Genomic DNA, 21884 nt, shown 5'->3' on the forward strand with positions numbered 1-21884 from the left:
AGGTGGACATTGCCGTCCCCTCGCTTCTGCCCTCAATATGAGAAAGATGCTGTCCAACAGAAACCAGCCTGACTTCTAATTCCCCCCCCACCCCAAGTTTTCCACAGAACTCCACTCAACAGTGAGATGGGCAGGCAGGGGCAGGACCCTGGGTGCACAGAGCAGGGAGGCCAGGCTGAGTGTCTTGCTGGCCTTAGTGTGGCTCCCCTCCCCACCCCCGGAGCCCTGAGGGGAGTCTTAGCTTCTCACCAATCAGTGTATTATCCTGCTTCAAAATGAAAAGGAAGGAAAGAAAACCCAACTCCTATGTGCCAAGCGCTGTGCTTGTCACTTTTATTTGTTCTTTTAGTGCTCAAAACCATTTTTTGCAGGAGGAGGATTAGCTTTATGATACAAAGGACTCGCTCAGAAGGGATGAATAATTTAATCAATGGTGCTTGGGCTGTTGACATGAGTGATGAGCGATATCGTTTCTCATCCACCTCTGGGTTTGGAATCCTTTGAGACGCAGGTGCAGTCGCTGCGTGGGGTGGGGGTGGGGGAGCAGGGGTCACACGCCAGCCTGATCTCTGACAAGCTGCACTGTGGGAGGCAGCTTGCACACGTGGCCACAGTGGGCTTCCGCACATTTCAGCCTTGAATCACCGGTGCTCACTCCGTGACCAGCAGAGCTGGGCAGCTCAGACTTGCCACCAGAGCAGAGGCCCCTCCCCCGTTGGCTCCGTGGGTCTGACCTCCGGCCAGGACACGGCTTCCCCAGGCAGGCAGACTCGGGAGAGTCCAGAGGGGCTGAGCCACGCACATCCCGTTTCTTCTGGTACCTTCACCAGGGTTGCTGCTGTGTGGCACGCCCTGGGGACAGAGCCCGGGCTTGTGCGGCGGCCCTGACCGCGCCAATCTGATGGAGCCACACCTCTTCGGGTGGGTGGGAGTGGGGGGGGCAGTTGAGGATCGCAGGGAGGAAAGGGCTGCCAGGAGCATCCCTAGAGAATTCCCACACACACGGAGCTAGGAGCTCGCCCTTAGCTGGTCAGCAGACGACCTAAATTCAAACTGCCCCGTTCGGGATCCATATTCTACTATACTGTGCTATCCCTCGAAGTTGGCACGAGAGGATTTTTTTCCTTTATTGGGCTGACATTGGTTCATTTGTGCTAATCAACTTAAAATGGGTTTATAAAAGAAACACACCCTAGAAATTCAGAAAATACAAGAATGTATAAGGAGGAAACGAATTTTAAGTCACGTAAAATCCCACCACTTTTAACGGTGTGGTGTGCCATCATCGTCTAGTCTTTTTTCCATATTTAGGCAAAAGACTGCACGAGGAAAATACAGTTTACATCTGCTTGTTGCATTGTCTTCTCCCTGTGTTTTTTTTTTAATTATATTTAAGCATTCCTACCATGATTAAGATTGTAAAGTTAACTTTTCAAAAGCTGGTAATAAAGGATAAATATTAGTCTCTCCCCAGTATTTCAACATTTGTATTTTTAAAAGTCCTTGATCTATGAATATTTTCCTAAAGCTTGAAATTTTACTGTGCCTTCTTGTTTGGGTTAAACATAATGTGGGGCGCCTGGGTGGCGCAGTCGGTTAAGCATCCGACTTCAGCCAGGTCACGATCTCGCGGTCCGTGAGTTCAAGCCCCGCGTCAGGCTCTGGGCTGATGGCTCGGAGCCTGGAGTCTGTTTCCGATTCTGTGTCTCCCTCTCTCTCTGCCCCTCCCCTGTTCATGCTCTGTCTCTCTCTGTCCCAAAAATAAATAAACGTTGAAAAAAAAAATTAAAAAAAAAAACATAATGAAATATAATGTGCTTAGATAAAAAACACTGAGGTTAACAGCCCTCCTACCAGCTTTTCTGGTTTAGAGAAGGAAGGTACCAAGTGAAATTAGAGATTAATTTCACAGACGTGCATGTTGCCCTTATGAAGCTGTGTTAGCTGTTCTAGATTTAACGGGGGTACTTTACAGGAAGTGCGGCATATCCTCTGTCTAGCATTCTGCTTGTTTAGAAGTCTGATGTGCTGTAAGTTCTTCTTGGCCCGAGCCTTTCATGCAAACAGACTGTAGACATGCTTGTCCCTGACAGTGGGGTTGGTGGCTAGGAGAGACTGGTTTTCTCCCCGCACCCCCCCCCAACCCCACCCATTTTGTGTCCTGGAGAACAGCTCAGCCCGGACCTCTAGTGCCATGCAGGTCCCTCCTGTACCCTCTCCCCTCGAGGGTGGAGCCGTCAGCCTCTGTCCTGGTGATGTGGGCTCACGGTGCCGCCCTGCTCCGTTGTAGGCATATGGTGCTTCTGAAGGAGCAGTATGGGAAGCAAGTGGTCGTGAACCTGCTGGGGAGCAGAGGCGGAGAGGAGGTGCTCAACAGAGCCTTCAAGGTAAAGGCCCTGGGGGTGTTGGGTGAGGGAGGTGAGGGGCCCCTGCTCAGAGGCAAGCTTCTGTGCTGGACTGGGAACAATAGTACTGCTCTCGCCGCGTCTGGGAGTTTTTCCCCATCAGCTCTATAGCCTTAGGTGATTTGGGCTCCTGATGTACGAAACTTAATGTTTATGAACTGATGATTAGAGAATTTGCTCAAAGTCAAAACGAAGCATCTCCCTCCTCCAGCTGTGCTTCCTCCAGACTCACACTGGGGCTTTGAGGGCTCTGCATAGCCAGGCCCCTTTGCCTGGTTCTCTTGGACACACGTACACCCGCACACGTTTGGGCTTCGCCCTGCAATCCCTGACTGCTCAGGGCGCCTGAGCTCCCCTTCCCTTGCTTGGTCTGGCTCTGCTGCTGGTCAGCGCCTCCTGGCGAGCTCACCCAGACACCTGCGGGGCACTCGGTGGAGCTCTTAAGGGCTCCCACTCAGTGTAAAGCAGGGAATCTTACATGATTTCCTCCTGCTTAACTTCGGCCTTCAAATCTCCCATCCCTGTCTGGGCTGCCCCAGAAAGCAGCTTCCTTTGCCTGGCTCCCCACGGGCTCCCTGAGGCTGTCTGGGCGCTTTTGGGGCTGGTGTAAGGGGGAGGGGCCTACCCAGGGAAGGAAACGGGGCCTTCTGTTCCCAGAGCTCCTGTGTGTATTCAGTCTACTACGTGAAAAGTTCCAGAATGAGCCGTGGGCGACCTCCATGCCCCTTTCTCAGTGGCCCATGTCCCTCACTTCACGGAGAGAAGCCCTCTGGTTGTTCCAAGGGCAGGGAAGCCACATATGGGGAGAGTGAAATCGGACCTCTCCTCCTGCGAAGCCTCATGGGAGGCGGTGTTTGCTGCCTTCCTGACCCCTGACCTCTGGCCGGTAGGAGCTGAACCCCAGCGGGTGCTCATTTCACTCTGCTTGGAAAAGCCATGTGCTCAGATCAGACTTTCTGGTGGCCAATTTCATTTGGCCAGACCTGCTTTTCCTGTTTAGTGCGTAGCTGTTGGCAACAAGCTTGCTGAGCTGTCCCCCGTCCCTACCCTCTTGGCAGCAACGTTGGCAGCTTACTTTAAGGAAAGGGAAAAAGGGAAAACCCAAGAATCTCTTTTCCCTTTATGCCGTGAGCTGTGGGGAGAGGACGTCCTCAGCATCCTCCCGTCAGCTGATGGAAGTGTCCCCTGCTGACGGGCTCCTCTGTCACTAGCGGGGCTGGAGGCAGCCGTGGTCCAGTGGCCAGCAGGAGGAAGGCGGGCTGGTGGGCAGGTAGGAGGGAGGAGGTGGATGCCACCTGGAGGTGACCGGCCGGTGTCACGTAGAGCTGTGGCTCCCTCAGCCCCAAGGCCCATGCACCGGCTGCCAGCTTGCAACCTGCAGTCCCTCAGGCCACAAGTGGCCATGGTGCTCGCTCCAAAATGTAAAGTCGCTAAGAGGTACGCTAGTCAGCTCGGCTGACTTCTTTTTCATAGCCAGACTTTCCCGACGCTCGCAGCCACCCACTGATTGGCATTCTGGCTCACAGTGGATGGGCACTTTGAGTTGGAGGCACCACAAGGTTTAAAGTCCTTCTAGTCTTTCAGAGTCATTAGACTCTCTGGACAAGCCTGACCTGAAACTACGCAGGAAGGCCTGGGGTGGGACAGACCAGGGACCAGGTGCTCTGGCAAAACACCCGGTTCATCTTCTATCATGTGACTCGAGAGAGAGCCAAGGAGTGGCCGGGGAGGTTCCTCATGTGGAAGAGAGGCCTCGGTCGGGAGCACCAAGCTGCCTGGAGCCCACCTGCTATGTGTCCCCATCTCTGGCCCCGCCTCCCTTCCAGGTCAGGTGCCAGCCTGGGCCCACTGGCCCTGGCCACCGGTCACCCCCATCCTGAAGTTTCACTGGGCTGTGCCTCAGGCACCTCCCTTCACGGGGATCCAGAGGACCTTGACGGGAGAACTGGACACCTCTGAGCCCACCCACCTGAGGCTTCACTTGTCAGTATGGGACTGGTTACCAGGGCAACAGGGAGCTGCATTATGAGCTCCACAGCCTGCTGGGCCTCCCTGTCCCTAATGGGCCCGTGGCGCTTGGGTGCCTGCGGAACAGAGTGGTCCTTCCATCATCAGCGCCCGCCCAAGAGTCCTGCGGGAGGGTGATGTCAGTACAGGGCTGTGAGCTGCCCCACGGAGCCAGACCTGCTCTGGCTGTGTTTCGCCCAGGGTGGACCTTCTGCCCTTCTGCAGGCAAGATGCTCTGTGTGGTATGGTCCTCCAAGTCTTTGTTCTTCTCTCTCAGGGTCAGGACCGATGAACGGCTTGGTCCACCATATGCCTTAAAGCTAAACCGTGTGCTCGAGCGAGTGCCCTGGGGAGCCACACGGTTCCAGCTGTGCTGTCACTGCGTTCCTTCCCTCCTTCCCCTGCCACCCTTTCCCTTTCCACTTTCAGAAGTTGCTCTGGGCTTCTTGCCACGCCGGCGACACGCCTATGATAAACTTTGACTTCCATCAACTTGCCAAAGGCGGGAAGCTAGAGAAGTTGGAGAACCTGTTGAGGCCCCAGTTGAAGCTCCACTGGGATGACTTTGGTGTGTTTACCAAGGGCGAGAATGTAAGTCCACGGTGAGTCTCCACCTGCGTCCTCATGCTCCCGCCTGGTGACTAGTGGAGTGGCCGGGGGCCTCCGGGGCTGGGCGCCCCCCTTGCTGCTCAGCTGCCCTTGCAGTTTCCTGGAGCACAGGCTCAGGGATGTGGGGGGGGGGGTCCCGGGTTCCAGCCACGTCCTTCACCTTCCTACCTTCAGAACGTGCTCTTGAGGTTTGTGAGAAGATGGTGAAGCATGGTTTTCTGGCAAAATAAATTATTAATAAATGGACTAGGTTGAAACATAGAGTTATGGTGACCATAGAACGTATCATCGAGGGGCGCCTGGGGGGCTCAGTCTGTTGAGCGTCCAGTTCTTGATTTCAGCTCAGCTCATGATCTCATGGTTTGTGAGTTCGAGTGCCACATCGGGCTCTACGCTGACAGGACAGAGACTGCTTGGGATTCTCTCTTACCCTCTCTACCCCTCTCCCCCATGCTCACTCACTCTCTCAAATAAACATTAAAAAAAAAAAAAAAAAGAAAAAGAACTTATTGCCCAAACTGATGAAAGCCCACATGAGTGAAAGGGACAGTTGGCACGAGCCCCGTTGCCCGAGGACACTGGGGTCTGGAGTTTCCTGCTCAGAGCTGAGCGGAAAAAGGAAGCCTGCTTTCCTCAAGTCACAATGCAGTCGATCCTCACTTTTCACAGATTCTGTATTTGCAGATTTGTCCACTTGCTAAAATTTATTTGTAACCCCCCAAATCCATCCTTATGGCCCCATCACGGTCGTCACAGACCTGCTCAGAACCGTGAAGAATTGGACTCACTCAGGGTGTAAGGTGATGCTATGCCTTCTGTTTCAGCACTTCTACTAGAAAGTGTCCTTTCTGTGGTCTGTTTAGTGCCACGTGGTCACATTTTTATGCATCTTATTGGTGATTTCACTGTTTAAAATGGCCCCCGAACGTGGAGCAAGCGCCGCCCGGTGTTCCCGAGCGCAGGAAGGCTGTGATGTGCCGAGTGGGGGAAATACGTGTGATGGAGAAGCTGTGTTCGGGTGTGTTATGTGCTGTTGGCTGCGAGTTCAGGGTTAATGGATCGACGATCTGTATTAAGGTGGCTTTACACAGAAATACACATAAAACAAGGTTACATGTCGATCATCTGATGAAGATGTGTGAACAGAGACTCGGGGGAACCTCACCCCACATACTTCTAGAAGCAGTAGTTCAGCGTTTGCTGATCTGCCAATAGTACGACGCACGAATTGTTCACGGCAACTTTCTGGAACCTAACTATGGCAAATGATGAGAATTGGTGTATTTTATAATGACCCAGGTGTGCAGACTGCTGAGAGGGTACGTGCCACTCCAGCGGTGCTGGGGTCCCTCAGGGTGTATGCCGGGGGTTCTGGGGGGCCACTAGAATAGGTGACTCCTGGTACCATTTTGTTTGGGAGTCTGCAGGCCATTGTTCTATGGCTGTCGTTCCCCTGACCACAACTTGTAACCATTTGCATTTCTCATTTTCCTAAGTTTTCAGAAAGGCACGCTGCGGATGAACTGTCTCGATTGCCTGGACCGAACCAACACCGTGCAGAGCTTTATTGCACTCGAGGTCTGTCTCTGTGTCGTGAAGCCCCTCGGGCCACCCGGGCCATATCCCATGCCTTCCATCAGCAAGATGAGGGTGACATCACTGGGTTAACTTTCTACCTGTGAGGAGGTGGGGCAGAGATGTGGCAGGCATCCGAGAGGTGCTCCTGGGCGGCTGGCTTGCCCATTCACAGCATGCCTTCATCCCATTTGTAGGCACACTTTTGGGAATGCATCCCGGAGATGGTGGCACAGAGGTCCAGGTGACACCTTGAGAAACAGTAGTTCTGTGTCACAATTACCATGCATACAGTTTGGCAGGGGCAGTGTGAGGCTGGCTGAGATGATCGGAAGCCTGGGAGGGAGACCAGAGCCTGTCCCATGGCCCGCTGGCCCAGTGCCTGGGCGACCTCTCCTGGCTCACTGCTGGGAGGAGGGGTGGAGTCACTGCTGCCTGCCAGCTCCCTGCTCGCTCGCCACCCCTCTGTTGCTCAGGGGTGGGGCATAGGGAGGTGGCCAGGAGTAAGGGAGCCAGAGGAGGGCTGGTGGAATGATAAAGACAAAGTTGGACGAAATAGGGGTGAGTTGTGGTGGGAAGTCCCGTTCTTTTGCTGTGAGCATTCCTCAGTCTCTAGAGGGGCACAGGGCGACCCAGAATCTGCCAAATAAGGAGCTCCCTGAGATAATGCCTGGTGAAAGTCACCCGAGGCAGCTGTGGAAGCCAGGAGCTTCCAGGTGAGCAGACAGTGACACCTGTCCCTTTCTTGTCACCCAGGTTCTCCACCTGCAGCTCGAGAGCCTGGGGCTGAACTCCAAGCCCATTGCTGACCGCTTCGTGGAGTCCTTCAAAGCCATGTGGTCTCTGAATGGGCACAGCCTGAGCAAGATGTTCACGGGCAGCCGGGCCCTGGAAGGGAAGGCTAAGGTAGGGGCAGACCACAGGGGGCAAGGAAGGGCCTGCACGGGTCCCTCTCACAGCCTGTGGTCTGGCTCACGGCAGGTGGGGAAGCTGAAGGACGGGGCCCGGTCCGTGTCTCGCACTATCCAGTCCAACTTCTTTGACGGGGTGAAGCAGGAGGCCATCAAGCTGCTGCTCGTGGGGGATGTCTACACCGAGGAGTCTGCAGACAGAGGAAGGGTACTCCTGGACAACACGGCCCTGCTGGGTAAGAGGGTTCCCACTCCACTGTCTGGAGGTGCCAGCTGCCCTGCTGCCCAGAGGGAGTATGTGTGTTGGGGGTGCTGGCCAGCCCTTCCCCTCGTCCTACCGCAATCTCAAATGGCAGGTAGTGACACTCCCCTGAGCTGAGCTTCTGTGCGTGTACTTCTGGCCCTGACCTCAGCCTCACTGCTTGCAGCTGTGTTTTGTATTCTTGTATGAGACGGTCAGTCATGTGCAGCTGCAAGAGGAGGCTCAGGAAAAAACAGAGTTTATTGCTCAGAAGTAGGGACCTGTAGACTGAAAATGAGATGATGGGGAAAGACGTTTTATGCAGATGAGAACAAGAAGAAAGCTGGTGTAGCTGTGCTCCTAGCAGACGAGGGAGACTTTCAAACAAAGACGAATAATAGACAAAGAAGGGGTATTACATAATGATAAAGGGGCCCATTAAACAAAAAGATATATAACACGTATAAGTATATATACGTCAAACATATAAGCTCTAAGATCTACAAATATTAACAGACCTAAAGGGGGGACTTGACAGCAGTACAGAAAGAGCAAAGGACTTTAATACCCCATTTACATCAATGGGTAAATCATCCAGACAGAAAATGAATAAGGAGACAATGGCCTTAACACATTAGACCAGACGGACTTAACAGGCATAAACAGAATATTCCACCCCAAAGCAGCAGAGAACACATTCTTCTCAAGTATAGATGGAACATTCTTCGGGATGCATCATATGTTAGGCCACAAAACTAGTCTTAATAAATTCAAGAAGATTGAAATCATATCAAGCATCTTCTCTGATCACAATGGTATGAAACTAGAACTCAATTATAAGAAAACTGGGGAAAAAACACAAAAATGTGGAGATTAAACAACATGCTACTGAAAAACCAATGATGGGTCAGCAAAGGAAGGAAGGGAGAAATCAACAGATACCTAGAGACCAAAATAAACAAACAAACAAAACAAAAAACAAATACAACACACCCAAATCTTTGAGATACAGCAAAAGCACTTCTAAGGGGAAAGATCATAACAATACAGGCCTACCTTGGAAGCAAGAGAAAGCTCAAACAGTCTATCTTTACAACTGAAGGAACTAGAAAAAGAAGAATAAATGAAGCCCAAAGTCAGTAGAAGGAAGGAAATGATAAAAGAGTGGAAATAAATGAAATAAGAGATTTAAAACCAGTAGAAAAGATATATAAAACTAAGGGTTGGTTCTTTGAAAAGATAAAACAAAATCGATAAACTTTTAGCTTAGACCATCCACGAAAAAGGTTGCTAATCAGAAATGAAAGAGGAGAAATTAGAGCTGACACCACAGAAATACAAAGGATCACAGGAGACTACTGCGAATAATTCTATGCCAACAAATCAGACAACCTAGAAGATATGGATAAATGCCCTTCTTCCAAGACTGAATCATGAAGAAATACGAAATCTGAATAGATTGATTACTAGTAAGGAGATTGAATCAATAATCAAAAACCTCCCAAAAGGGGCTCCTGGCTAGCTCAGTTGGTAGAACATACAACTGTTGATCTCAGGGTTGTGAGTTCAAGCCCCCTGTGGGGCATAGAGATTTGAAAAAATAAAATAGAGTGGCTGAAAATTAAAAACGAACAAATAAAAAAACCCTCCCAACAAACATAAGTCCATGACCTGAAGGCATCACTGGTGAATTCTACCAAATGTTCAAAGATAAGACTTAATATCCATCCTTTTCAACTCTTCCAAAAAGTTGAAAAGGGGGGATACTTCCAAATTCCTCTTATGAGGCCATCATTATCCTGATACCAAAACCAGAGAAGGATGCCACACACACACACACACACACACACACACACACACACACACACTTGCAGGCCAGTATCACTGATGAACACTGATGTAAAAAATTGCAATAAAATATCAGAGTAAATTCAACAACACATCAAAATGGTAATTTACCTTGATCAAGAGGGATTATTCCTGTGATGCAGGGGTGGTTCAATATCCACAAATCAATCAACTGATAAACCACATTAACAAAATGAAGGATAAAAATCGTGTTGATCATCTCCATAGATACAGAAAAAGCATTTGACAAAATTCAACATCTATTCCTGATAAAAACTCTCAACAACATGGGTATAGAGGAAATTTACCTAAACATAACGAAGCTTATGTATGACAAACCCACAGCTAACAACATACTCTTGTTCCTGAGAATGGGAACAAGACAAAGATGCCCACTCTTGCCACTTTTATTCAATGAATATTTTTTTTAATTTTTTTTAACATTTATTTATTTTTGAGACAGAGAGAGAGAGCATGAACAGGGGAGGGTCAGAGGAAGAGGGAGACATAGAATCTGAAGCAGGCTCCAGGCTCCGAGCCATCAGCCCAGAGCCTGATGCGGGGCTCGAACCCACAGACCACGAGATCATGACCTGAGCCGAAGCCGGACGCTTAACCGACTGAACCACCCAGGCGCCCCAATGAATATTAGAAGTCTAACCCACAGCAATTAGGCAAGAAGAAGAAAAGGCATCCAAATTAGAAAGGAAGAATAAAACAGTTGCTATTTACAGAAGACATACTACATATAGAAAACCCAAAAGACTCCACCAAAAACTGTTAGAATAAACGAATTTAGTGAAGTACTACGATACAAAATCGACATACAGAAATCTTCAGGCTTTTATAAGCCAATAAATTATCAGACAAATTAAGAAAACAGCTCTGTTTATAATTGCATCAAAAAGAATACCTACAATACTATACCTACAATACAATACCTACTATACTCTGAAAACTATTAAGACACTAATGAACAAAATTGAAAAAGAGGCAAATAAATGGGAAGATATTCTGTGCTCATGGATTGGAGGAATTCGTATCATTAAAATGTCCATACTACCCAAAGCAATCTACAGAGTCAGTGCAATCCCTATCAAAATTCCAGTGGCATTTTTCGCAGAACTAGAACAAATAATTCTAAAAGACCTCAAATAGCCAAGGCAATCTTGAGAAAGAAGAACAAAGCTGGAGATCTCAACATCCCTGATTTCAAACTAAAGTATAAAGTTATAGTAAAACAGCATAGTAGTGGCATAAAAATAGACACACAGAACAGTGGAACAGAATTGAAAGCCCGGATTGAAACCCATGCATATACAGACAGGAAATTTATGACAAAGGAGCCAAGAACATACAATGGAGAAAGGACATTCCCTTCAATAAATGGTGTTGGGAAAACTGGACAGCCACATGCAAAAGAATGAAACTAGACCACTGTCTTACACCATACACAAAAGTCAACTCAAAATGGATTAAAGACTTGATTATAAGACCTGAAACATAAAATTCCTAGAAGAAAACAGGCGGTAGCCTCCTCAGTGTGTGTGTGTGTAGGATCTGATTCCAAAGGCAAGAGAAACAAAAGCATAAATAAACAGAAGGGATTACATCAAACTGAAAAGCTTCTGCACAGTGAAAGGAATTGTCATCAAAATGAAAATGCAGCCCTACTAAGGAGGAGAAGATTTTTGTAAATCCTATATTGGATAAGGGGTTAATATCTAAAATATGTAAAGAACTCCTACAACTCAACAACAGAAAACCAAACATGAAAGATGAAAGAAAATGGGCAGAGGATCTGAATAGACATACAGTATTTCTGAAGAGGGCATGTAGATGGCCAACCAGCTCATGAGAAGATGTTCAACATCACTCATTACTGGGGGATGCAAATCAAAACCAAAATAAGGTATAATCTCACACCAGTCGTACTATTATCAAAAAGGCAGCAAGTATTGGAGAGGTTGTAAAGATAAGGAAATCCTTGTATGCTGTTCGTGGTAATGTCAATTAGCGCAGCCACTATAGAAATCAGTATGGAGATTCTTCAGAAAATTAAGAATTGAACTACCATATGATCCAGCTGTTCCACTTCTGGGGATTTAGCTTAAGAATGTAAAAACATTGATTCAAAAAGATATATGCACCCCTATGTTTATTGCAGTATTATTTACAATAACCAAGATAATGGAACAAGCCAGTGTCCATCAATAGATGGATAAAGTAGATGTGGTACACACACACACACACACACACACTGGAATACTACTTGGCCACAGAAAGGAATGAAAGCTTGCCATTTGCAACAACATGGATGGACCTTGAAGATATTATGCTAAGTGAGATAGGCCAGATGGGGAAGGACAGATACCATACGATTTCACTCACGTGGAATCTGAAATAAAAAACACAAACTTACAGAAACAGAGAACATATCAGTAGTTACCAGAGGGGGTGGGGGTAGGGGAATGGGTGAAGGAGGTCAAATGTATGGTGATGGTTGGTAATGAGACTTTTGGTGGTGGTCACTGTGTGGTGCATTCAGATGTAGAACTGTAATGTTTTACACCTGAGACTTATATACCAATTTTACCTCGGATTAAAAAATGTTATTACACTCTCAGGTCCTAGATATGGAGAGCATACCATACAGAGGTTTATTGAGGGTTTCTTTATTGGGATTTCTGCAGGAAAGGCAGGAGGGTAAGTAGCTTAGAATCGGACAGTTTAAATAATTCTGGTGGGCTTTGGGTTATAAGCATGGACTCCAGTTGAACGGTACCTGGTCCTGGCATGACTGAGGCACAGGGATATACAAAATATGAATGCGATACCAGCTATCACCGTGTTTCCTGGGAGCCTGTTCTTTCTGGCCTTGAGTGGGAGCCCACTCCTGTACTTTCTTAGTTTAGACTATATTTCCGAGCCAAGAGGAAAGGAAAAGTCGAGAAGATGCTGGAGGAGTCCGTGTTCTATTCTACAGGTGTCAGCTTCTTTGAGTGCTAACTCCTGCCAGAAACCCTTTCTCAGCCCCAGTGGATTCTTGGTCCCATCGCCAGGTATCATTTGTCCCAGGGAGTGTCCAGTGAGGGGGGCCTCCTGCTTGTTACAGCCCCGGGACCCTGGAGAACTGATAGAGGGAGAAGTAGTTGTCTCCAGGGATGAGGACACCTTCTCTCAGGGGCAACTCCATCATGCTTCTATCAACAGCTAGAGGTCTCTATTTGTTAGTTGAACTACAGTTGACATATGGCATCATGTTTCATGTGTACAGCGTAAGGATTTGCTATTTGTATACATGGTGAAATGATCACGGTAAGTCTAGTTAATATCCATCACTGCACACAGTTACCAAAAAAATATTTTTTTCTTGCGATGAGACCCTTCAAGATCTATTCTCTTAGCAACTGTGAAACATGCAGCACAGTGTTAACTATGGTGGCCCTGCTGTGCATTATGTCTCAGGACTTACTGATTTCATAACTGTAACTTTAGACTCCCTTCGCCTTTTCCCCCCCATCCCACTCAACCCCCAGTCTGTTCTCTGTGTCTGTCAGTTCATGGTTTTTAGGGTTTTTTGGTTGGTTTTTAGCTTCCACAAATGAATGAACCAGAGGTTTCTTAGGAAATTTTTAAAATAATTTTTAAATTTTATTTATTTTGAAAGAGAGAGTGCGCAAGCAGGGGAGGGACAGAGAGAGAGAGAGAGAGGGAGAGAGAATCCCAAGCAGACTCAGCACTGTTATCCATCATAGAGCCCGATGCAGGGCTCGAACCCACAAACCATGAAATCATGACCTCAGCTGAAATTAAGAGTCAGATGCTTAACTGACTGAGCCACCCAGGTGCCCCTCTTTGAAGAAATCTTAATGGTCTCTTATTCCCTGGACACTGTAAATGCTATGGAGCTAGTGGAGAAGAAGGGGAGAACATAGCATTTTTCTTTAGAAAAACGTTTGTTTTGTTCTAGAAATTTTTGGAAAATTAATTTGCCCATGTTTAAAATGGTTTCAGAGCCCTTTGCTGCTTTCATGATTCCATAGGGGCGCCCCCTTGACTCTAAATAGCCAAGGTGATATTTGTATCGACCTAGAAATAAGGTAAGCTCAGTCAAAGCTGAGAGAAGGTCTGAGTAGCACAGAGTCTTATTAAGTAGATAGGTAGGTATGACTTAAATTTGCTGTAAGTCACTAGTTTAAAAAATGGAATCTATTGTGGATATCCAGAGGGTGGATGTGGTTCAGAGTAATGCTTTTTTAAGGGTTTGAGTCCGAGGTAAACAAAACATCTCAGGCTTGAGGGCTGGAAGGTGGAAAAGGCAAAGATGGGCTAAGACATTCCAAGTTTAACACGTATGCATTTAAAGTATGGTAGGCTGGGGTGCCTGGTAGATCGGGGCACCTGGGTGGCTCAGTCAGTTGAGCATCCGACTTCAGCTCAGGACATAATCTCGCAGTTCATGGGTTCAAGCCTCACATTGGGCTCTGCTGTCAGCACAGAGCCCACTTCAGATCCTCTGCCCTCTTCTCTCTCTGCTCCTCCTCTGTGCTCTCTCTCTCAAACAATAAACATTAAAAAAATAACAAAGTATGGCAGGTTGCAGTGTCCCCTTGCTTATGTCCCCACTGGCTTGTGGATGGAATGCTGAGGCTGAGATTTCCTGTGGTCTGATGCCCTAGCCTGTGGGGCTCTGGTTGAGTAAAGGTTATGGAGAAGGGAGTGTCTGATCCTGTGTTTGCATGCCATAGGGGAGGGCTGCCTGGGTGGCTCAGCCGGTTAAGCATCTGACTCTTGGTTTCAGCTCAGGTCGTGATGTCACGGTTCGTGAGGTCAAGCCCCACGTCGGGCTCCACACTGAGTGTGGAGCCTGCTTGGGCTCCTCTCTCCCTCCCTCTCCCTCTGCTTCTCTCTCCCCCCGCCCCTGCTTCTCTCTCTCAAAATGCAAAAACAAACTTTTAAAAGATGCCAAAGGGAGGGGCGCCTGGGTGGCGCAGTCGGTTAAGCATCCGACTTCAGCCAGGTCACGATCTCGCGGTCCGTGAGTTCGAGCCCCGCGTCGGGCTCTGGGCTGATGGCTCGGAGCCTGGAGCCTGTTTCCGGTTCTGTGTCTCCCTCTCTCTCTGCCCCTCCCCCATTCATGCTCTGTCTCTCTCTGTCCCAAAAATAAATAAACGTTGAAAAAAAAAAATTTAAAAAAAGATGCCAAAGGGAAGTGCAGTGTCTATGGTGGCCTTAGCCCCTCACCATCTTCTCGAGGAGCGCGCTTGGCCCGTATCTGTAGGACCTGCGGCCATCTGTCCCGACAAGGAGCTCCTTCCAGGTTTCTGGAGGACACGTGTGGTTGTGCAGTGCACACACCTGTGCCCTTTCGTGCCTCCTCACAGTGACCCCCAGGATCCTGAGAGCCATGGCAGAGCGCCAGTCGGAATTCACACATTTCAGACGGATCCGAATCGCCATGGGGACCTGGAACGTGAACGGAGGAAAGCAGTTCAGGAGCAACCTCCTCGGGACGGCAGAGCTGGCCGACTGGCTGCTGGACTCCCCCAAGCTCTCGGGCCTGGCAGGGTCCCCGGGTGAGTGCGTGCAGCTGTTGCGACCACGAGGGCCTCGGTTTGACCTTTTCCGCAGCCGGTGCCTCCTGAGAATTGGTATTTGGTGCTCTCACTCCCGAGAAAGGTTAGAAAGTGCCGTGGTCTAACTTTCTAGGACACACCTGGCCAATTATTTGACGCCTTCCCTTTTCCGCGTGTTTGGAAGGGCTGTCGAAGTGGGGAGTCTCTCTCTTCACATACAGAGATTTTGCAGTTGTGGGTCTCGCTCACTAGAACCTTCTTGTCGTGAGGAGGAGCACGTGGCTCCTGGAGCCACGCTGCCGTTGGAAGCTGGGCCAGAGCCAGGCACACGGGTCGTGTTGCTGCTGACCAAGCACGTGTGTCACAGCCTTCTCCCCAGCCACCTGTGTCTGCATATCCGCTCTAAGCAGTTGCAAAAGAATTTGTGTGCCTTTTAGGAATACAATAATCCCAAGTTGGGCGCCTCACCTTGTGTCTTACATCATGCAAGGGAGTATTGGATGGCCTCAGAATTGCAGGGTTGGGAGAATCAATGATTTTCTGCAGTCAGCATTTATGCGGAGGCCTGGCTCTTTCAGGCTTCCTTGGATTCTGCAAGAGATCCGTGATCCGGTTCTCTGTGGACGTGTAAGAGCCTCTCATTCTCCACAGCGGCCCTGAGAGGTGCCTGGAACCCACCCCACCCCCCACCATCACGTGCACGGTCGGCACCCCGCTTGCTGCCTTGAGGTGCAGGAGAGCTGGAGCGCACAGTTCGGGGGTCCTGGGATTCTTGTGTCAGTGGGGACCGTTCAGAATGCCCACCGGAGCAGGCCCCATAAGTGCTGCAGACATTAGAGAGAACTTCCCTCCCCCTTTTCGAAAAATGGCTCTTTGTTTGCCAGCCGGCAGGGTGGGTGGGGACAGCAAGCTGTTGTCACTTTGCGGGGCATATTATTGGGACGCAGGCTCAGCAGCGCCCCCTAACCGGAAAAACTCACCGGGTTCAGGAGGGAGGAGGGGCTGTGGTGACTGTGGCCAGCAGATCAGAGGAATTGGGTTGTTTTTCTTTAAACAAAGAAGAGAAGCTCTAAGCCAGTCAAGCTTGAAGTTTCCAAGCTGCCCTGTGAGGCCAACAGGGAAAGAAGTGGACAGCCTGGCCTTTCCCGATGGCGTCAGGGAGCACAGGGTGTCCCTTTGTGCAGCGCTTTGAACCACAGCCTGAAATGATGCTCAAGAGCCGAGTGGCAGAAGGTGGCGGGGGGGGCACTGGAGAGATGTGGCAGGGGTCGTGTTAAAGCCTCAGCTTCCCTGTTAACGGGGACCCAGAGAGAACGGATGAGCAGCACCATGGCTGGCTGTGTGCCCTGTAGAGTGCATTTCGGTAGCAGACCTCAGCCGTCACCACCTAGAGCTGGACAGGGTTTTCCGTGCTCCGACCACCGAGATGACAGTCCCCTGGGGCAGGAAGGGCCACATCAGTCAGTCATAACCGGCAAGGCTGGGCCCAGCACTGTGAAAAGTACTGAGGGACACAGGCAAGTGTGAGACAGTGACGTCCCCACATGCCTTTGGGCCTGATGCACGTGTTGGTCACCGGGAAGGAAGGGAGACGGACAGGATGGTGCCCTTACCACCTGCCAGGTGGAGTGGGTAGTTCACACGTGCCATCTGATGGATGCTTCACAACTCCTTGTGAGATGGTGGTTACTGTCCCTTCTGCAAAGAAAGGAACAGAGGTCTGGAGGGGTCAGTAACGTGCCCCAGGATGTAGACAGGGAAAGGCCACGTGCACAGCAGGACGTGAGGGAAGGTGGGGCTCCACACGAAGCTTCACTGAGTCATCGGGACGCGTGCACCCGGACCCAGGGCACACCTGGGCTCAAAGAGGCAAACTCAGTGCCCCGCGCGTTTGCTGACCCGCAAGTTTGCCTTGTTGCGTCTGATTGTCCTTCCCCCCCGGCCTTCCCCCCCCCCCCCCCAGATGATGACAGCCCAGCTGACATATTTGCCGTGGGGTTTGAAGAGATGGTGGAACTGAGCGCAGGGAATATCGTCAATGCCAGGTGAGCATCCAGGCACGAGGGGTGCAGGCGGCACCCTGAAACTCACCCGAGGCTTTCCTGAGCCAGGGGCCTGGCTAGGAGCGGGGTTCTGGGCCATCCTGCTTCGGCGTCCGCTAACCTGGGACCCTGGACGTGTAGATACTTGGGACTGCATTCCTTCTCCACACACAGATGTGTACCTCCGGTTCCTCTTTCTTTGCAAATTAAGGAAATAGAAGGACGGTGTGGTATTGCTGTATATTCTCAGCCGTGTGTGGAGGCTGAGTCATGCTGTGAGCTGGCATGTGGGCACCTGGAAGGTGCGGGCTGAGGGCCAGGCTGGAAGGGTGCCGACTCACCTTTCCTGGGGTAGGTGAGAAGGGTAAGTGCAGGGAGACGGTGTTTCTGTTCCCTCCACCAGATGCAAAGGAAAGAAAACCACTGTATTAATGTTTTCTGTAAGGTCAACTGGACTTTTTCTTTGTTGGTTTTATTTCAAGGACTTTTCTGAACAAATAATAAAACCTGGTCTGTGCAGCTCTAATGAGCGAGGTACTGCATTGGGTTTTAGGTGGAGGGGGTGGGGTGAGACGTGTGCTGTGATGTGTATGGTACAACCAGAAATACACAGATAGTCCATGGCCGGAGTTGAGGCAGGGAACTAACATGGGAGTGGGGACAGCATGACACCAGTTGTACAAAAAGAATAAACTAAGGGCTGGAGGAGTTTGTGGGTAGGAGGGCCCATCTCCAGCAGACGGTAGAGCGTTTCTTTCTCTTCCAGTACCACCAACAGGAAGATGTGGGGTGAGCAGCTCCAGAAAGCCATCTCACGCTCTCATAGGTACATTCTCTTGACTTCGGCACAGCTGGTGGGCGTCTGTCTGTATATCTTTGTACGTCCATACCATGTCCCATTCATCAGGTAAGAACATTGAGTTAATGAACGTCTGGGGGACACGGGGTTGTTGGTCTCGGTGTTTTGTTCGGACTTCCTCCCCCTCCCCCCTCCTGCACCAGGTTCGGGACTTGCCATTATTCTAAATCAATGTAGCAAACCCCCCAAGGAAAAACTGGGCTGAATAGAATATTGTCTGGTGACTAAAAAGCCACAGTGGGAACCTTCCAGGTCAGGAAGCTGAGCTCTTTCAGAAAGAGTGATTGTTGTCTCCCAAACTCAGTTTTGTGCAAGGAAAGGGATTTTTTGTTGAAGTTTTAGACAGGAAGCCTCTGACCAAGAGCTGAGTAACCCATCAGGAAATGCCAGCTCTTTAAAAGAGTTCTAAATAAGACATGTGGGCAGAAAGCCTCTCCCACTGTCACCCCATTGCAATGTCCCTAAAGTGACAGCTTTGTAAATGTCAGGAAGAGAACACTTAGGAAATGGGTGTCCTCTTAGGAAAGTGTGAGTGTGCATGTGTGTGTATATGTGTGTGCACGCATGTATACATGTGTGGTGTGTGTGTGCATGCATGTGTACATGTGTGCGTGTGTATTGTAAGGTTTGGGAGGAACTCACCTTTTCCCTCGATGACTCATAACCTCCCATTGCTACCGGGTCTCACCCACGTCCATAGCATTCCCTCCAGTCTTTCTCACCACCCCTGCCGGGCTGAACCTTTCCTGCTACCTGGGTGAACACCTCTGTGTATTTAGAGGAGAGGAGGCGTGCCCGTGGCAGAGCTTGGAGAGCAAGACTGGGCTCTGTGCCTGTAATCCCCTTCTATGATGCTCAGAAAATCTTTAAGTCCATGTCCCCCTGACTGTTCATTCTGGCAGTCGGGCAGTGTCCAAAGTGAGTGGGTGAAAGTCAGTGAAGGTAAGGTCAGGGTAGAGGTTAGAGATGAACCACGAGAGAGGGCGGTGCTGGGGAGCTCCAGATTTCCCAGATGCTGCCCAGGGTCCCCAGCCTCTCCTTCAGCCTTAGCTTGTTTAGCTCCTATGCTTCTTGGCCACCTTGTCCGCTGATTGCTGGTCCCAGGGAGCAGGGGAGACCTCTGTGTGCCTCAGTCTACAGTCCCGTGGACCCACACACTCACTCGTACGAATTGCAGGCTGGCATTCGAATGCGAGCTGGAGTCTGCATGGAAACCGCCTACCCAGCCGGGCACAAATAACTGGATGTTTCCTGTTTCTTAACATGCGTGGATTACCTGACTGCAGCATCCGTGCTTTGCCGGAAGGCTGCGGGTGTGGGCCGGGGGTGGGGAAGCCGGTGCTGCTTCGCAGGCATAGAAGCAGAAAGCGGGGATGGAAGTGACAGCTTCATGAGTGGTTCTGTGAGCGCAGGGCGCTTGAGAGTTGGGGCTGTGGAGACGGTCCTCCAGGCCTCCCAGGAGGCAGCCGTCAGCAGGGAGAGGAGAGTGTGGCGCGCTGGGCACCACATGGCCTGGCCGCTGACGATGTGATTAAACAGATTCTGAGCCACAAGCCCCAGGCTGCCGCCCAGCTCTTCTCTGGAGCCAAGCGGGTTTCCGCTTGTCCTTCTTAACCGCTAAGGAGCCGCCACCCGTGTGCATTCTGTGTTCCAGAGACGTGGCGATTGACACGGTGAAGACCGGCATGGGAGGAAAGGCGGGGAACAAGGGTGCCGTGGGCATCCGCTTCCAGTTCCACAGCACCAGCCTCTGCTTCGTGTGCAGCCACCTGACGGCCGGGCAGGCCCAGGTGAAGGAGAGGAACGACGACTACAGGGAGATCACCCAGAAGCTCAGTTTCCCGATGGTGAGCAACGTGCCGTGGGTGGATGGTGGCCCGGAATGTGACAGGGACGCATGTGCTGGCTCCCTGCTTGGCGCAGCCCCACGCGTGGTTTTCTGAGCTGCCCGTATAGGCCGGGCATCGGAGGTGCGACTGCTGGAGGGTCCCTGCCCTTGGGGGCTCAGCGCTGGGGGAGGGGAGATGAGCTGGGATGGCACAACAGAGGTGAGCCCAGGGGGTCTGGAGTGTTCTGTGCCCCACATCAAGTCCTTATGCACTTACACGTTTTCGTTGCATCCCTGTGTGTTTTCCGATTTTCTCACTTGTGGTCCATGCTCTGTCCAAGTTGGTGGAGAACAACTGAATCCAAACAGTGTGAGACGTGGTTTTCTTTAGATCTGTGGTCTTCACATATGTATTCTGTTGCAGCTAAGAACGCCCGTTTTTTTACTTTTAATTTTTTTTTTAATTTTTTTTTTCCAACGTTTATTTATTTTTGGGACAGAGAGAGACAGAGCATGAACGGGGGAGGGGCAGAGAGAGAGGGAGACACAGAATCGGAAACAGGCTCCAGGCTCTGAGCCGTCAGCCCAGAGCCTGACGCGGGGCTCGAACTCACGGACCGCGAGATCGTGACCTGGCTGAAGTCGGACGCTTAACGACTGCGCCACCCAGGCGCCCCTTTACTTTTAATTTTTAAAAAATGTTTATTTATTTATTTTGAGAGAGAGAGACACTGTGTGAGAGCAGGAAAGGGGCAGAGAGAGAGTGAGAGAATCCCAAGCAGGGCCTGTGAGGTGAGCGCAGAGCCCCATGCAGGGATTGATCCCACAGACTGTGAGATTGTGACCTGAGCCAAAATCAAGTCGGACGCCCAACCGACTGAGCCACCCAGGCGCCCCAAACGCCCGGTTTTTGAATCTGTGGATTCCTGACTAAGGAGCCCTGGATCCTTCCACCTGGTCTCCAGGTTGAGGATAATATGCGCCATGCTGCCCTCTGGTGGTGGCAGGGGTTTCCATCCCAAAGCCAGCGGATCTTCTTTTCAAATTCAGATTTGAATGTTCTCTTTCCTGTATGAACATGACTGCCTGCACACCTTCAGCCTGGTGCAAACCACCGGTTTCCCAGCAGTGAGGGGAGGCCAACTCTTTTCACCACATGTTCTGCCAGTGTCTGTGACACCGTTGGCTGGGTCACAGAGCTCCAGAGTGTGAGAGCAAATAGATCCCATAAAACTGACATCCTGTTTACTGGGCTGCATAGGCTCTCCAAGCAAAAACTCTTTTATTTTCATCAGTGAGTGCTGTAGTCTTTGCTGTAGTTTTTGTTTCTTGGATCAAAAAAGAAACAGAGCTGGGAAATTTACAACGTGTAGTCTTCTAATTTACGTAGGACATTATGCGTGTTTTCTCTGTGTGTCTCTTCATTTAAAAAAAAAAAAAAAAAAGTCCAACCAGGGGCGCCTGGGTGGCTCAGTCGGTTATGCATCTGACTTCAGCTCAGGTTGTGATCTCATACTCCATGAGTTCGAGCCCCGCATCAGGCTCTGTGCTGACAGCTCAGAGCCTGGAGCCTGCTTCGGATTCTGTGTCTCCCTCTCTCTCTGCTCCTCCCCTGCTCATGGTCTGTCTCTCTCTCAAAAATAAACATTAAAAAAAATAGTCCAACCCTTCTCACTTAAAGTGCTGTTTTGAAATAGTAAACTTTAGACATATTCAAAGTATTCAAAGGGCTCAAAATGAGCCTTTTTTTTTCAACAACAGAAAATTGCGGATGCCGATCAGTTAATGCTCTACACCTGTGCTGCCCGGCAGACTAGGCTCTAGCCACAAGCAAGTATTTTAATTTAAAATCCCTTGGTTACACTGGCCACATTTCTTGATGGCCACTCACTGGCTGCTTGTGACTGGCTGCCTGTGGCCAGCTGCTCCCGTTCTGGACGGCACAGATGGAGAACATTTCCATCACTGCCGAAGTTCTGT

The 21884-nt window shown here is 50.0% G+C and overlaps 1 protein-coding gene across 5 annotated transcripts in view; it reads left to right on the forward strand.

The window, feature by feature from the left end:
• SYNJ2 (synaptojanin 2) overlaps positions 1 to 21884 on the forward strand; it is a 103187-nt gene that overhangs the window by 60790 nt on the left and 20513 nt on the right. For all 5 annotated transcript variants that reach the window (XM_030316684.1, XM_030316685.1, XM_030316689.1 and 2 more), the window contains 9 exons: positions 2291 to 2387; positions 4842 to 5014; positions 6518 to 6599; positions 7353 to 7502; positions 7578 to 7743; positions 14984 to 15175; positions 17139 to 17220; positions 17984 to 18124; positions 19731 to 19923. In XM_030316684.1, the coding sequence (XP_030172544.1) occupies positions 2291 to 2387; positions 4842 to 5014; positions 6518 to 6599; positions 7353 to 7502; positions 7578 to 7743; positions 14984 to 15175; positions 17139 to 17220; positions 17984 to 18124; positions 19731 to 19923 (1276 nt within the window). The remainder of the gene's footprint in view (positions 1 to 2290; positions 2388 to 4841; positions 5015 to 6517; positions 6600 to 7352; positions 7503 to 7577; positions 7744 to 14983; positions 15176 to 17138; positions 17221 to 17983; positions 18125 to 19730; positions 19924 to 21884) is intronic.

Source organism: Lynx canadensis, chromosome B2 (assembly GCF_007474595.2).
Source record: "Lynx canadensis isolate LIC74 chromosome B2, mLynCan4.pri.v2, whole genome shotgun sequence".
NCBI classification, from domain to species: Eukaryota; Metazoa; Chordata; class Mammalia; order Carnivora; family Felidae; genus Lynx; species Lynx canadensis.